The following is a 16,016-nucleotide window of genomic DNA, read 5'->3' as shown; positions in this document are numbered from 1 at the left end:
CTGTTCTTTGTTCTTCTTTTAATGGAGAAATGTCGTCAAGTTCTGATAAAACTGGCGCTTTAGCAACATCCACGCTAATGTCTTCCACCATACCTGCACCGGCCTCTTCTCGCTGCTTGCCACATTTCTTTATTACGACAAAAGCAAAGATCTACACCTTAAGCTTTCTTGGTGTAGAAGAAGTTTCGCTCTTCTCCTGACCGGCCTCAGCATGAGTTTCACCCACATCAGGCTAAAGCTGATGTCACTTCTGAGCTGCGCATGCATACAACCCGATTCTCTCTTGTTGCCCGATTGGCTGTCATGAATGTGACAGACAGAACATTTGTCCAATCACCTGCTGATAATATTTTGAAAAGTCCTGCCCTTTCCAAACGTTCGGTGCGGGAACTTTCCCAGATGAATGTGAAATACAGCCATGACACAGAAATATGAAACAGTCTATCTGGTCAGGTTAGTAAATGCCACATGGAAATAGTAATTTAGCCCATGAGCCAGCTAGGACTATGCAACGGTTTTACTGGAACTAAAGGAAAACCCACTTTTGTTCCAGAGTACACCGTTAATCTGAATTCAGGCGCTGAATTCAAACCTTCGTGATAGCCTTGATGAAGGCTGAAACATGGTGTTTTTTTAATGATTTAGTCAGTTTAATAACTTTTTGGAGCGTCTGGTTTCCTCTTTATATACAGTACTGTAATAAGTTTGTGCTTTGTATCTTTTTATACCACTTAATGTTTATATGCTTTGAGTTTTTGAGCTTTAAAACTATAATTATTCTCTACATTTTCCTTGATAACCAAGTAAAAATGCCAATGATACCATTTATGCATTATATTGTCATCACAAGTTGCTATTGTCCGGTATATGAATCCAGTATATGTCTGAATATTTCATTGACATGTCCGGTCATCTGCAGACCAATCCCACATGAAATTATTCAGACACATCAACTAAAAACAGTAAATACTCTGGAGTCCTGCCAGCACCAAACTACACAGTACAATATCAACAAATAGGTGTGATCCCCCTCTGAATCTAAAACACTCCAGGAGGTAAAAGAAAACCGATCTACAGACAAAAACCAACACAGCTCCACAAACACAAGGTACAGGCTCAAACAGAACAAAGTAACATTTTTAAATATTAATAAACCTAATCACTTCTGAGTGGTGTATACCAGCTAATTTCATGATAAACAGTCTGATAGTTTATCGTTTGTAAGTGACTCTTCTTCTCCTTTCCTTTGCTTTGAAGAGATAGCATAAATGCAATCACACATTCACCAGCAGGAAAACATCTATCAGATAATTTCAAATGGGATATGAGAATGCTCAGGGCTAGCTTGCCTGAAAATATCTAGAAATGTTCAGCTGAGCATATGCAGAAACAGTTAAAATAGTATGTGACCATTATAGATGTTCTACCTTGAGCTGTCACTATTCCACTCTTCATCATCATTGGAGGAATCCAAATCACTGGCATCCAATTCATTGTCCTGAACAGATTGAAAATAAAAAACATCAGAGAACGTCTCAGATGCTTTACAAGGCGGTTTAAATCTCAGTCACTGGAGAACGTGATACCTGACTGCATACCTCTGAGCTGGCTGTCTCCTCTCCCTCCTCACAGGACAGGTCGATGAATTCCAGTGTGTCACTCCTGCTGTGTCCTTGCTTTGTACTTGGAGTTTCATCATCTGAATCATCCTGACGTGATACAGTAGACATTTATTCAACACCAGTGCAACAAAGTATACAGAATAACAGTTAACAGAGTAGTGATAAGAATAAAACTCTATAAAAACAGTAGAATGTGGAATTTGATACAGTCCAACAGCACTTTTAATATAAATGCTCTTACATTTAAACTGACGACTAGTTGAAGGACAGATTAATTACGTGGGTTTTGCAAAACCTATTTTGAAACTGGTATTTCACATCTCCTGCAGGAATGGAAAAGAAACGTACCCGACAGCTGCTGTGGATGATGCGTCTCTTCTTTGTACTGTACAAAGCAACCTCCTCCTCTCCTTGGGCTATTCGACTCTCCTCCTGGTCCCTGACAACAAAATCCTTCATGTTTAGTAAGTCAGGAGAAACGTACACACAGACTGTACGCCCCTACATTAAATGCATTGATTAAGGTGCAGACACTCAAGTTTGAATGGTTTTAGAAATTCTGCTTCTGCTGTGGTTGGGAGCTTGTAAGTGTTGCCACACTACCAATTTCCCATAATACCACATCTATACCAATTACTTTGCTGCACAGTGACTAAAACAAGCCATTTTCTTGTGGCTCATCTGCTGCTTATAGGAGGTCTGCACTTCTGTTTCTGTCTAAGGCTTGTGCACACTGAGTCCGTTATATTCAGGCACAACTTTTTAGGAAGTTGAAAACGCACACAAAAAAAAACTTATTATCTAAAAACTTATTAACAAATTATCTGTTTGTTACATACCTCTGGGGCTAGCTCTCACTGTTTTAATAGCGTGATGTATTTGATTACTTGTCAGCGCTGGTTTCTGGAGTTACGAGTTCATCTGTAAATGAAAACCTATGTGTGGGGCAGAGAACGCCTATAATCATGTGGATGGACTTGGTTTTTGAGTAGTGTGATCCTCCAAACGCAGGTTATTTAGGGTGTACTCACACTAGGCCATCCGTACCATGCCGTATTCTAACCGTGCTGAATCCCATTTGACCCCCTCCCCTGTCCCCCCTTTGGCCCGCACTCACACTGCTCAACACATCCAGGCCTGGGCACCGATATGTCACACACCGATGTCATCACATGAACCATCCACCACTGATGACTCAGTATGCATAAGTGTTGTTTTTTAGGCTGTAAAATAGTTATAGATTTATACGATATCTGATCTGACACCAGAATTATTTCCCCTGACCTGGAATTAAGCTACATTAACTAGACAGAGCCCTGTGAGGAGAGAGAGAGAGAGAGAAAGCGGTTCATAGAGGAGAGTTTACCTGTATGCGCCACGAACTATGCCTTTTTTCAGCGTAATCCTGGATGCCTGATGCACCAAACAAGCTCTCATGTGTCCTCTTGTTGTTACTTCACGCTACGTCACATTCCCGCGCTTGTGCTCCTTCATTTGCATTCGTGCAGTGCCTAGGCCCAGCTTGTCCATTAGTGCCGGGTGCCGCGAAGCGTGCCGCGCCGAAGCACAGAACGATTGCACTCACACTGGCCAAACGTACCGGACTTTAGGCTGACACGGGCCCAGGCACGGTAAAATCTATTATTTCTATTCTGATCAGAGGTTGCGCTGGACTTTTTGTTGTCCATCTTTTTGATAGAAAAGGTCGTAAAAATTCTGTCATACCATTTTACAATCCGTCATTATGATTTTCTCTTTAATGTCTGTAATATAATATAATTCAATATGATTTTATTAGTGGTGTTTAATTAATAAAGCACCATTTCCAAACTTATATTTCAAGAACAATCTTAGAGGTTCTGCATTTTTAATGGCACTGGGAGAAAGATGAACACAGCAGCGCAGAATTTACTCCTCGTCATTTTTACGTAGTGACGGTGGAACTACAATCCCTGTCTTTAAGCAAGCAACTATGAACTTTGCCATTTAAGATACCACGTACAGTTTTGAGGATATTTTTAATGTCAAGATGTTGTAGTTTGACGACCATAGCTGATAACAAGTTGTTTAAAGACTGCACTGTGGAGCCATGTGCATTTTTACTGCTCCACATGAGGCGTAATCCCAAAAAACATCATGCAGTCGGATATTGCACATTGAGTCAGGTGTGTTTGTATTTGCCTTCACTGCAAAAATCTGTAGACTGTGGCAACTTAACTTTGGTGTTTAAAGTAAGGTTTCGGGGGGGGGGGGGCAAGTAAGGAGGAAGCAGTGGGCACTGTTTTGAATCAGCAATCACCCATTTAAATGACTTTGACTGATATGAAAGTTTGCATAAAATCGGACCTATTCCAAAAAAAACGTAATGACAAAAACATTAATTTCCGCGTCAGTGTGCAGACATGATTACAACCAACATGAAACAGACTTATTGTGCAAAGGCCTTAACACTCTGCATGCCGACCTGTATCCCTCTCTGACGTACTGACACCTGCAGCAGCCTCTCAGTGTGCTTTTACTAATCTACAGTGTCGAGGTCACTGAGAGAGCCCACTGGCTACAAGATTTTTTAATAGATGAAATAACCTCCTTGATAGTCCATGTGTGCAAAACGGAAAAGGTTTATGCATCTGTCTGTGTGTGTGTGCACGCGCTGAAATGCAGGCTCATCCTCATCATTCCAGTCTGTCAAAATGACGGACAGCCTTCAAAATTCTCAGGCATCCTTCAAAAAAAATCTGTCAATAACGGAGAATTTTTAGTTAACGTGACCTCTGATTCTGATGCTCCAGTCCGTGTTAAGAAGGGTTTATTTGAAAAAATGCCTTATTTTGAGCTGCTGGTCAGCCAGTAAATTTACTGAGTTGGTGATGATGATGGTCTTAAATTCTGCATAATGGCCTTTTTTTTACAGATAAATCTTAACACCTGCATCTCCATTAGAACTCATTTTGTGTCTGCAGTGAAGACTAAGAGTTATTTTTCAGTCTCTCTGGTGTCCACCTGTAGCTGCTGGTTGCTAGTTCAGGCACCACCACCCTGCGCCTCCAGGCCTGCAAGTCCCTCTCTGTGGCCATCTGACTACGAGGAGCATTCTGGTGCATCTGCCTCACACCCTCCACCTGTCCGCTGCGGCGCAGTCCCACGTTAGGAGGTGACTGCACATCTGCTCGTTCATTCACAGACACTACAAGGGTTAAAGGAAACAGAAAAAACTGTTTATTAATGTAAAGTCTCAGGATATAGTGGGAAGTTTAGCCTCTAACAGTTTAATGGGACAAACGGTTATCCAAACATCACAGGTTATATGTTCCTACCTCTGCGTGGTGTGTTTGGGGCTGGTACAAAAGCTGGGCCTTGAGCATCAGCTTGCCCTTGTGGACCTGCTGCAGCCCCTGGTGCTGCCTCCGTCACAGGTTGATTCTGCCGTTCCTGCTGCTCCTGAAGATGTCTTATAGCCTCATCAAGGAGACTGACACGTCTTCCTGCAACCTCTTCATGCTCTGCAGTCTGCTGGCTGATCACCTGCTCCACCACTTCTCCATCACCTATTATCAGAGACCGAGAACGTGATGAGGATGGTATCGAAGCTTCATGGATATAAGTCAGATAGGCGTTACATAGAAAAGACACTGTGAGCGTTAAGACATGCGGTTGGATGGCAGAAGTGTGTTTGTGACTTGGCCCAGTTCATTTGGACACTCTGGGATGTGAAGCTAAACAAGGAAGCAGAGTTAGCTAAAAGAGGTGGGCAGTGCTTGCTTCTAGGAGTAAAAGTCAAATTCTGGTTCAGTGTGTACCTCTGGTTTGAAGTCACAATTAGGTATATTTTCGGTTTGGTAATTTCAGCAAATAAAACTGAATTTCTTTTTGTTAACTGGGAACTTGGAAACTTCCTCATTTACATTGTCTTCATTGCAACAGCAACAGTTCAGGCTCTGAGGCCTATGGCTTTTTTCTTACGGTTCAGAAATTATCTTAAGAATCCGGCTTAAACTGATCATAAACAATGGAATTTATGTCACTCTCCCCTCTAATTTTTTGTTAAGCTAATCAAGTGTACATAGTTGTCTGATGTCGAAACATTTGTTTTAAAAAATGATTTAATTTGGGGAGCAGGTGGCCTAGTGGTTAAAGGCGCTCCCCATGTACGCGGGCGGCCCGGGTTCGAATCCAGCCTGAGGCCCTTTACCACATGTCTCACCCCCACTCTTGACCCTGTCTCTGACTCTATCCACTGTCCTCCTCTATCTAATAAAGACACAAAAATGCCCAAAAATAAATCTTAAAAAAAAGAAAAAAAAGATTTAATTTAATTGTTTTATTATTATTTTTTAAATTTTGTTTTTTACTTGTTGTTATTTTTGGATTTTCATTTTAATTATTATTATTTTTATTATTATTATTTTTATTTTTATTATTATAATCATCATCATTATTGTCATTATTTATTATTTATTCTATTTGTATTTTTTAAATTTATTTTTTATATCTTTATCTTTTATTTGGCGAGCGTTTTGTGAAAATGTCCTTATCGTTGAGGACCTAGATCTGATTATTTATTCATTGTTAATATCATTATTATTGTGTTGTATACATCCTTTTTGGCTCAGTTTGTTTAGTTTTTCTGAAAAAAAAAGGAACAGGAAGTCTTATGGGCAAGTTGTGATGTGGAATGTTCTTCTGTCTTCTTAAAACAAAATAGGCAAACTAATTTTCATCTAGTGGGTTACATACTTAAAAAAAAAATTCAAGCTCTTTTATGTATATGTATTGACATAATAATGTCCTTTCCTCTAACCCTCAAACTTCCCAGCCAACCCCACCACCAGCCCCCCTCTCCCCCAAAACTCAAAGGTACCGCATGTGGGCTTCATTTGATTCACAAACCACGCACCAGTGTTTTACTAAAGATATTCTAAATCGTTCTAAGTTCATAGAGGGCTGGTGAGACTCTGCTGAAATACAGAGGAGAAGAATTTCTTTGCTCTGGCTCCGTTAACTTTAAAAGACATTTAAATCCTGTTTTCTAAACATTTAAATGGTTGTAGATTGGCTGCTAAATCATTTTTAGTGCTCTTGTCCTCACAGAAATTGCCAGAAAAAGGCTGCTACCTCCCAAAGGGAGTCATGTTTGCTCTGTTTTCTTCTCCTAGTAGCAGGGACGTTCATGTTTGTGTGGTGCCGTTTCTTATGCTTTGATTGATCCCATGGTCATGCTGCCAGCGACACACCCCACAGTACTTCTGTCATGTCTTCATCTACTGTTGTATCTTACAATATTCAGGCTATTCCTGTTGTTTTCTGTGGTTGCGTGGATGTGTGGGTTGTGCTCCTGTTTCCCCATCTGTGTTTGAGCTTTGCTTTACATGCATTAGGCCTGTAGTGAATCTTTCCGGTGCAAATACTCATACCTTTACCTCAACTTGCTTGATTCAAAACTCCAGAGACTTTTGTTTAAAATTAGGATGGAATTGCCCAGAAAAGTGGCTGACTCATTCCACTCCAGCAGCAGCAGTAATAGCAACTGCACAGCTGATAATAAAAAAATAAATAGTACTAACTCCTACTACAGTCTGTGTTCTGGCCCTGGTTAGCATAGAAATAGCAATGGGCTAATGCTGCACACCGTCTTAATCTAATTCAGTATCAGAGCACTCTTCAACAGCCACTGGTACGGCATCTCGTTCCAGTTCAGAATTTATAATCGCACTGAACTAGGGGCGTTTTTTATCGCCATCACTGGAATCACAACTGTGACCGCCTCAATTACAACAGATGCTTAAAATAGTTAGTGCCATCATGAATGCCTCTGTGTTCATTATTCCATGATAATATTCACTTGCGCTTGGGAACAGTCTAACAATAAGAGCAACATGTACACATGACATTAATACTGACAGGGAAAAATCAGGCTTTGACGTGATAAGGTAAGAACAATAAGAACTTTGCTTTGGCTGATTTTAGAACAGTGTGAATGAAAAAAATCAACTCAAGAGAAAAATGAAAGGATCATTTCATCATCTAAAGGGAAATAAGCATTAGATGTTAAAACTCTTACTTGTGGCTACATATCCCAGCTGAGGAACCAGGTGTTCAGCAGCAATGTTCTCACGCCCTGGGACGAGACGTTGGTACCTGAACATTACAAGAAGATCAACATGTCAGCTGGACAAGCCCGTTACTATCTAAACCTAAACCTCAATAACTCCTACAATACTGATCTCATAATGACTAAAAACAAACTAAATCTAAAGTTAGGTAACACAGACCTAGGAGGATGGGGGTTTCCATCCACGTCCACCAAGAAGGGAGGGGGCATGAGGTGGGGGGCCTGCTGTGTCTGTTCATCCAGCACAAAGCCATTTGAGTCCCTGATGAGCGGTCGGTAGTCAGTGTGGAAGAACACCTGATCTGGAAGCTGTGTGGTGACAAGAGGGTTATTTCATATCTATAATGACATTTAAAATATGTTTAAGAACCTAGAGAGGGCTTTGAGTGTGGCCAAATGTAGCAGCTGTAGCAGTTCACCATCTCTAAAACAGCCTTTTGTGTGTACTTGTTAAGAAAAAACAATTAGAACATAAAATAGCAGCAATAACGTGCATGAACAGTGTTTATGTCATGTGATGCTTATCCTTGCCTTCTCATACGGCTTGGAGCTGCCAAAACCAAAGATGAGCAGATGGCCGTGGGAGTCTGTGCAGGCAAACCGCTGACCATCAGGGGTGAATTTGCAGTCAAAAACAGCTCCATGACCTTGGCCCTCAATCTTTACGAAAATGTAGAAAAAGAAATGTTAATGTTTTATTTTTAAATGAGTGCCCATGATTTTCCTCTCTAGTCTGTGCAGGACCTTACAGCCAAAAACAGAAATATCTGCCATAAAAAGGCAAGCTTTGACCCAGCGTTACTCATCTCTGCTCACATGAAGAGCCGCAATACAACATTTACTAAATAAAAATACTAAACAGAGCATCCAGATGGGTTCAGGTTTCACCCTTCATTTTTATCATTTGTCTTTTATCTACAGCTAATAAAGATAAGTATATGGGTAAAAAGGCTAGTTTTAGCCATTCCTTTTTCCCCATTGTCAGATATGCATCAGCTCCTTCAGAGGCTGTTTTGCTTGTTCTATAAAAAATGCATTATCCTCTGTTCATTCTTTTCTAATTTGTTAATATATCAATATGTAATAACTGATAAATTACAAAAGACTCATTTAATACGGTAAATAAAGAAGATTAGAAAATCATAAAATTCAAGACGAGATACTTTAGAAGAGCCAAATAATGATTTTAAGAAATCATTTCTGAATACTAGTATTAGATAACCAAAAACTTGACATTCATCCTGACAGAATTATTATGTATTTAATAAATTACATTTATTAAATACTTCTGATGGAGTTGATAAAAGCCAGATCTTGGAAAGAAGAGTTGAGACTTCAACCGACACAAATCTCCACTTCAACCGACACAAATCTCCACTTCAACCGACACAAATCTCCACTTCAAATTATCATAGTAAAACAAAAGTTCAACGTCAAGTTTGGAGCCCGTTTTGTCTCTTTTCCCCAAGAATCGGTGACATTTTTCTTACATCTTCTTTCTTGCAGACATCCAATGGAAATATACAGGCAAAATAAAGGTTGACAGTTAAATTTGACATTTAAAGCCTGCTGTACAAATACAGGGAACAAACTGACTAATGTTGGTTTTAACATATTATTTCTGATGTCAGTAGTTCTCTTTATTAAGGTTTTCTGGAAGAATTATTTTTCAAAGTAAGTCTAAAAGCAGCCACAAGTTGTCAGTAAAGAGCCTGGTGTTAAGCATCACCGCTTTAACCTGCTAAAGACCCTGCTGTACATTTACGGACATTACACTTTGGCTTTCCTGCAACACTGAAATAATTCATGCTATTAAAATCTGAGATAACCTTCCAGAACGCCCACTGAAGTTAAAAGTATCTTGCTTTAGCTGGGAAATTTTCATGTTTTTAAATGGAAATCTTAGGGAATTAGGATATTTTGGGGGGGTTTACTCGGAAGCCAGGGGGAAATTTTGCTTTGAAATTTCTTGGCATTTTTGTGGGAATTAGAGGAAATTGTTTGGATGTTCAGAGGAATATGTATGAACATCTTTTCAGATATTTCTATGGAATTTGGGAAAAGTAGTTGTAATTTGAAAAAATTTTTTGTGGGGGGTGGGTATTTTCATGGAAATTTGGGGAAATTACTTTTAGATTTGAGGGTATTCGATTGGAATTTTTGTTTTCTGCAGTTTTGATTGAAATTTTTGGGAATTTGTTGGAATTTTTGGGACAAATTTCAAGAAACTGATGGAAAATCGTCCCAAAAATTCCAGCAAATTCCCAAAAATTTCAATTGTTATTTGATACAAAATTTTAGGGGGAATTAGAAATTTTTCATGAACTTATTTTTTTAGATGTTTTCTTTTAATATTTAGGCTTTATGACAAAATTTCACAGAAACATTTGGGGCGTATTTTAAGAAATCTTGGGGTACTTTTTATGGGATACTTGCAATTTTTTAAGAAACTTCTTTTGGATCATTTCATTGACATTTTAGGGAATGTGTGTGGATTTTAGAAAGGAAAATTCAGAAGTTTTAGTGAGAATCTTATTTATGCTTGGCCTTAACAAGTCTTTGTCGTCCATGGCCAAAATAACAGTGAAATGACTCCGGCATCCCTCTCTCAGTGACTGACACCATTTCTTCTACTGACTAAAGACCCCAACAACTGACCAACTAGCCGACAGAGCCTCAACATCTGCTCAGAAATCAGCTAATGCTGGATCTAGAAACAGGAGCTTCCGGAGATTTTTGGACATCATTTTGGTCCAAACAACTGCCTGTTCAAAGAGCTTTTAAATCTATCAGACCCTACTAATCCCAGATAAGTGGCTCAGGAGGTTAAGAAATACATGAAAAGTCTGAAGAAGAATTTCAGGAAAAACGTGAAACAGGAAGAAGATGATAAACACAGAGATAGATTATATGAGGCCTGATGTCTTAGCCATGCTCACACATGTATACCAAGTCTGGCTTCACACCGTCCTCCTTTAATGCCATCATGGTGTACTGAACATTATTCTACCATTCACTCTGCAGATATTTACCCATCATGTTAACGCTTTATTAAAAAGACTCTCACTGTACCATGTTAAAGTAATGCTGTGTGTTCTCCCCTCGCTGAAGGTCCCATATGAAGATGTTCCCATCATGCCCTGCAGACAGGATTATCCTGGAGTCAAAGGGATGTGGCTCCAGGACGAAAACCTCAGCCTCATGGCCCTGGAAAGAATTTTCAGGAAGGTTACTGGTTTTTAAACGTGTCTATATCTGTCTATTTGTCATTTAGAAAGAAACAATGCATGCAAAATTACTTTTAGGATATGTAGCAGCTGTCCCGTGTAGCTGTCCCACACTTTGAGGAGATGGTTATTGACGGCTGTGATGACCGTTTTATCTTGTCGATCCCACGCTACCATGGTGACTTTGGGTTTGAAATAAGTTTCTTCATCACTCAGTGGTTCAGCACTGGAGGGAAAGCAGAATTGAATGAAAGGGGCTCAGAAGGCCAAGCAGTTAGGATAATCCCCAAATACAGAGGGTCTGGTCTTCAGGGTGGGGGGGGGGGTTTAGCTTCAGACCTCTTCAGAGATTTCTTCTCTATCTAAAGTTCTATAAAGGCAAAAGCCCTGAAAAAAGTATTTAAAAATATAACTACAAATTAATACTAATAGAAAAACAATAACATTGTGTCTCCCATTGTCTCCTGTCAGAGTTAACTCATAAGTGGACACAATGGCAGTAATATGGTCACTTGTATGTTATGGTGCATTTTTTATAATTTAGTTTCTTTCCACAAATACTATTTCCTGTTGTAATATGAGTGTTGCTATGTGGTGCTATGTAATGTTTAATTTTGTCTCTCTATTACAGATAAGCGACAAAACTCCTGGTTAAAATAAAACGTGTCTGTGTTGTAACGTGCAGCTTTCTCAGTGATGTTTTATAACTCCTGGTTTAATTGTAACCTTAATGCAGGTGCTAATTAGCTCCAAAGTAACTGGCAGCGTTTAGCCGTTATAAAGCATGGTCCCTTAAAATGAAATAAATCCAGGTTTTAGCTTCATGAATAAACAAGTAGCTCTAATCATATTCTTCAACACATAGAAACATTTCACTTAAATCCAAATATCAAACATCTCTTTCTGACTGGCTTCATGACAGCTGTGGCACACGATGGCTCAAGCTCTTAAATCACAGTAGTCAGCCAGGCTTTCTCACTAAATTTTACTTCCATTACGTCCATAAAGTCTCTAGACTTTATGAACATCTGATGCTGAGCTGGGCTGAGGCCCAACCAAGTATTGAGTGCATAGAAATTAACATACTTTTCAGAAGCCTGAATTTTCTGTTAAAAATATCCTTTTTTATCGATCTTATGTAATATTCTATTTTCTGAGACACTGAATTTTGGGTTTTCATTATCTGTAAGCCATAATCATCAACATTTCAAGAAATGACGGCTTGAAATATTTCACTCCATGTGTAATGAGTCTATCTATGGGTTTCACTTTCTGAAATGAGTGACAACAAATATTGAACTTTTTCACAAAATTCTATTTTTTTTCAGATGTACCTGTAGATGATCCAAACAAGTATTGTTTTAAAAAATAATGTACTTTACTTGTATGATCATCAGTAAAATTTATTTCCCAATGAGTCTGTCCCACATCTGTGTTACTGTTCTCCTTGTGTATTCATATCCTTTCATTCCTGTTCCTTTCCACACATATTTTAGTGCCTGTGGACATGCTCTCGGCTAGTAAACACGACAAAATGGAGAACTATTTGTTTTTACCTGTTTGTGCAAAGCCAGTGTGCTTACTCTGCAGTGAGAGTATACTGGTGTGCAAAGACTACAGCCTTAGAAGGCATTTAAGACAAATCTTTGAGACCACTTGGCTCCAATTTTTGCCACAAGAAGATTTTGGGGCAGACCTTATGCTGAGAGCTAAGATAAGACCTCTTTCTTCAGGACTGTAAAGAACAAGAGACTGCTAAATCAGCATCATTACTAGTGACAAGGATTTTAAGAAAACACCATTTTCATTTGCAGAAATACCAAAGTGTGTATGCTTGCATCAACTAAAGCAGTTGTAATGGATAAAAACATCCATAACAGCTCGACCAATTGGTTTGAAGCTATAAAAATTATAACACAGGGGAACAGGTGGCTGAGTGGTTAAGGTGCGCCCCATGTACACGGACGACCCAGGCTCGAATCCGGCCTGAGGCTCTTTACCGCATGTCTCTCCCCCGCTCTTGTCCCCGTTTCTGACTCTATCCACTAAATTATAACACATACTTTATGCCCTGTAATATCTCTGCACATGTGAGATCCTTTTGAGGAATTGGCCCTCAGTCCAAACTAACTGCACAGACCCGATGTAGCAGGTCAATAGACCAGCAACAGAATTCTACCATGCTGATATTTTCTCAAACCAAGGTCAATATTTTCAAACTTTTACTCCTGACGAGCAAACATCTGACCAATCAAAGCACTAGCTGATGATGAGTTTTAAGGCAGACAGAGGGGCAAAAACATCCTCTTTTCATATCCGTCTGCAGCTAGGGACAAGTCTTTGTTTTCTCTTTAATTTTTTACATGAAGCCTAGTAAGAAAGGGAGACAGACAGCAGGCAGTCCAACATGTCCATGTGAACATACACTATATTGCCAAAAGTATTCACTCACCCATCATCATATAAAATCATCACCTAGGCATGCAGACTGTTTCTACAAACATTAGTGAAAGAATGGCTCGCTCTCAGGAGCTCAGTGAATTCCAGCGTGGTACTGTGATCAGATGCCACCTGTGCAACAAGTCCAGTGGTGAAATTTCCTGGCTCCTAAATATTCCACAGTCAACTGTCGGTGGTATTATAACAAAGTGGAAGCCATTGGAAACGACAGCAACTCAGCCACCAAGTGGTAGGCCACGTAAAATGATGGAGCGGGTTCAGCAGATGCTGAGGCGCATAGTGCACAGAGGTCACCAACTTTCTGCAGAGTCAACGGCTACAGACCTCCAAACTTCATGTGGCCTTCAGATTAGCTCAAGAACAGTGGTAGAGAGCTTCATGAATGGGTTTCCATGGCCGAGCAGCTGCATTCAAGCCATACATCACCAAGTGCAATGCAAAGCATCGGATGCAGTGGTGTAAAGCACGCCACCACTAGACTCTAGAGCAGTGGAGACGCCTTCTCTGGAGTGACAAATCGCACTTCTCCATCTGGCAATCTGATGGACCAGTCTGGGTTTGGTGGTTGCCAGGGGAACAGTACTTGTCTGACTGCATTGTGCCAAGTGTAAAGTTTGGTGGAGGGGGGACTATGGTGTGGGCTTGTTCTTCAGGAGCTGGGCTTGGCCCCTTAGTTCCAGTCAAAGGAACTCTGAATGCTTCAGCACACCAAGAGATTCTGGACAATTCCATGCTCCCAACTTTGTGGGAACAGTTTGTGGATGGCCCCTTCCTGTTCCAACATGACTGTGCACCAGTGCACAAAGCAAGGTCCATAAAGACATGGAGGAGAGAGTTTGGTGTGGATCAACTTGACTGGCCTGCACAGAGTCCTGACCTCAACCCCATAGAACACCTTTGGGATGAATTAGAGCGGAAACTGAGAGCCAGGCCTTCTGGTCCAACATCAGTGTGTGACCTCACTAACACGCTTCTGGAAGAATGGTCAAAAATTCCCATAAACACACTCCTAAACTTTGTGGAAAGCCTTCCCAGAAGAGTTGAAGCTGTTATAGCTACAAAGGGTGGACCGACATCATATTAAACCCTATGGATTAAGAATGGGATGTCACTGAAGTTCATATACCAGTCAAGGCAGGTGAGCGAATACTTTTGGCAATATAGTGTAAATGTGCTCTGGTCACAGCTGGAGCTGTTTCCAAACTAACGGGACTTTACTCCAATAAAACATTCAGCAACAGTCTCCACTGACCTCAGACTGCTACTAAACCCTCAGCTCACTGAAACTACTCCTCTGACCAGTCTCTAACACAAACAGCACCAACCTCCTACCTGTGCGTAAAGGAGTGTTTACACACAGGTAGGAGCAGAGAGGCAGAAACTTTATTTTGTCTTCAGCTCTACTATACATCAGTGTTTACCAGAGGACAGAAGCAAAACACAGAACTAGTACTTTAGAACTAATGTTTTTTAGAATCTTCATAACTTATTTAGGAAATCATGTCGCTTCTGATGTCAAAGTTTGCCCTCAAATTATTCACACTGTAATGTTGTTTATTTGAATCACCCTCAGGGTCTGACATTAACGGTTGCCTGAATGCCCGGGGCAACTTCAAAAAGCCGACTGGCAAGCAAAACTTGTAAGGACATGCCGACCGGGCAAGCACGACTCTGAGCTTTTCTATTCACTATTTTTATTATTTCCTTCTCTCATTTTTATTACTACAGAGCCCTCGAGTAGCCAGATGCTGTGTGTCACTGCCTCCATTGACTGAGCGTGTCTGCTGACGTGCAGACAGCAGCACAGAGAGGGCAAGCAGGGTCTTAAGGCTCAGTTATAACATGATCTAACTGTTACAGTTCATTTTCCTCTGAGAATAGTTGGTTTCATCAGTCACGAAAAAAATATTTCTGAGTTTGTATTATTACCTTATTAGTATTGTAAATATGAAATTCCTGAGTTTGAATTTCTTCAGAAAACAGCTTTCACATTGCACTGATCTGTACAAAGTTAAATATGATTTTCAGTGGGCTAACTCATAGCTAACAAATGCAGTTTTCTTCAGAAAGAAGTGTTGTGGATTGCTTTCCACAGTCGACAGGTAATGGATTTTAGTTCTAAGTATGTTGTGAGCAAAATGTAAGCACTTGACAGCCAGAAAAAAAACCCTCCTAGACAGGGCAAGTAGGAATTTAGATGGGGCAAGTAGATTTGGGAAGCACTTGCCTTGAAGGGCAAGTAGGCAAAAACCTTGGCGTCGGACACTGGCCCTCAATGTAAAGGCCTTTATGCTGTATGCCAGATAGCTTTATAATAAAAGGTCCTTAATTTACATCAGAGTAAAAACAAAAGGGGAAGAAAGAGAGATTGATCCAGATTGATTTATCTCTTAACCAAATGAGAATGCATGCCATATTAACACCTTTCCTGCTGTAATGCACACTAGCAACGCAGTTGCAAACATCCAGTCTGAAAGCCTGTAACAGTGACCCCTAAAGCCATGAAAAACTAAAGCTATGAGATGAAAATAACTTTGATCCTTTGAGCCAATTACAAATCATCTTGAATATTTAAAAAAAAAATGGCATTGTACC

The 16,016-nt window shown here is 40.1% G+C and overlaps 1 protein-coding gene across 6 annotated transcripts in view; it reads right to left on the bottom strand.

Annotated features, from left to right (window-relative positions):
• Positions 1 to 16,016, bottom strand: part of brwd1 (bromodomain and WD repeat domain containing 1) — a 60,003-nt gene that overhangs the window by 30,840 nt on the left and 13,147 nt on the right. For all 6 annotated transcript variants that reach the window (XM_041803119.1, XM_041803128.1, XM_041803147.1 and 3 more), the window contains exons 14-23: positions 11,034 to 11,187; positions 10,807 to 10,941; positions 8,266 to 8,394; positions 7,895 to 8,043; positions 7,684 to 7,760; positions 4,940 to 5,170; positions 4,626 to 4,809; positions 1,971 to 2,061; positions 1,599 to 1,709; positions 1,428 to 1,498 (exon numbers count right to left, since the gene is read on the bottom strand). In XM_041803119.1, coding sequence (XP_041659053.1) covers positions 1,428 to 1,498; positions 1,599 to 1,709; positions 1,971 to 2,061; positions 4,626 to 4,809; positions 4,940 to 5,170; positions 7,684 to 7,760; positions 7,895 to 8,043; positions 8,266 to 8,394; positions 10,807 to 10,941; positions 11,034 to 11,187 — 1,332 coding nt within the window. The remainder of the gene's footprint in view (positions 1 to 1,427; positions 1,499 to 1,598; positions 1,710 to 1,970; positions 2,062 to 4,625; positions 4,810 to 4,939; positions 5,171 to 7,683; positions 7,761 to 7,894; positions 8,044 to 8,265; positions 8,395 to 10,806; positions 10,942 to 11,033; positions 11,188 to 16,016) is intronic.

The sequence above is a fragment of the Cheilinus undulatus genome, linkage group 2, assembly GCF_018320785.1.
Source record: "Cheilinus undulatus linkage group 2, ASM1832078v1, whole genome shotgun sequence".
Taxonomy (NCBI): domain Eukaryota; kingdom Metazoa; phylum Chordata; class Actinopteri; order Labriformes; family Labridae; genus Cheilinus; species Cheilinus undulatus.
Note: the sequence above shows the minus strand (reverse complement) of the source record. Positions and strands in the feature narration are given on the sequence as shown.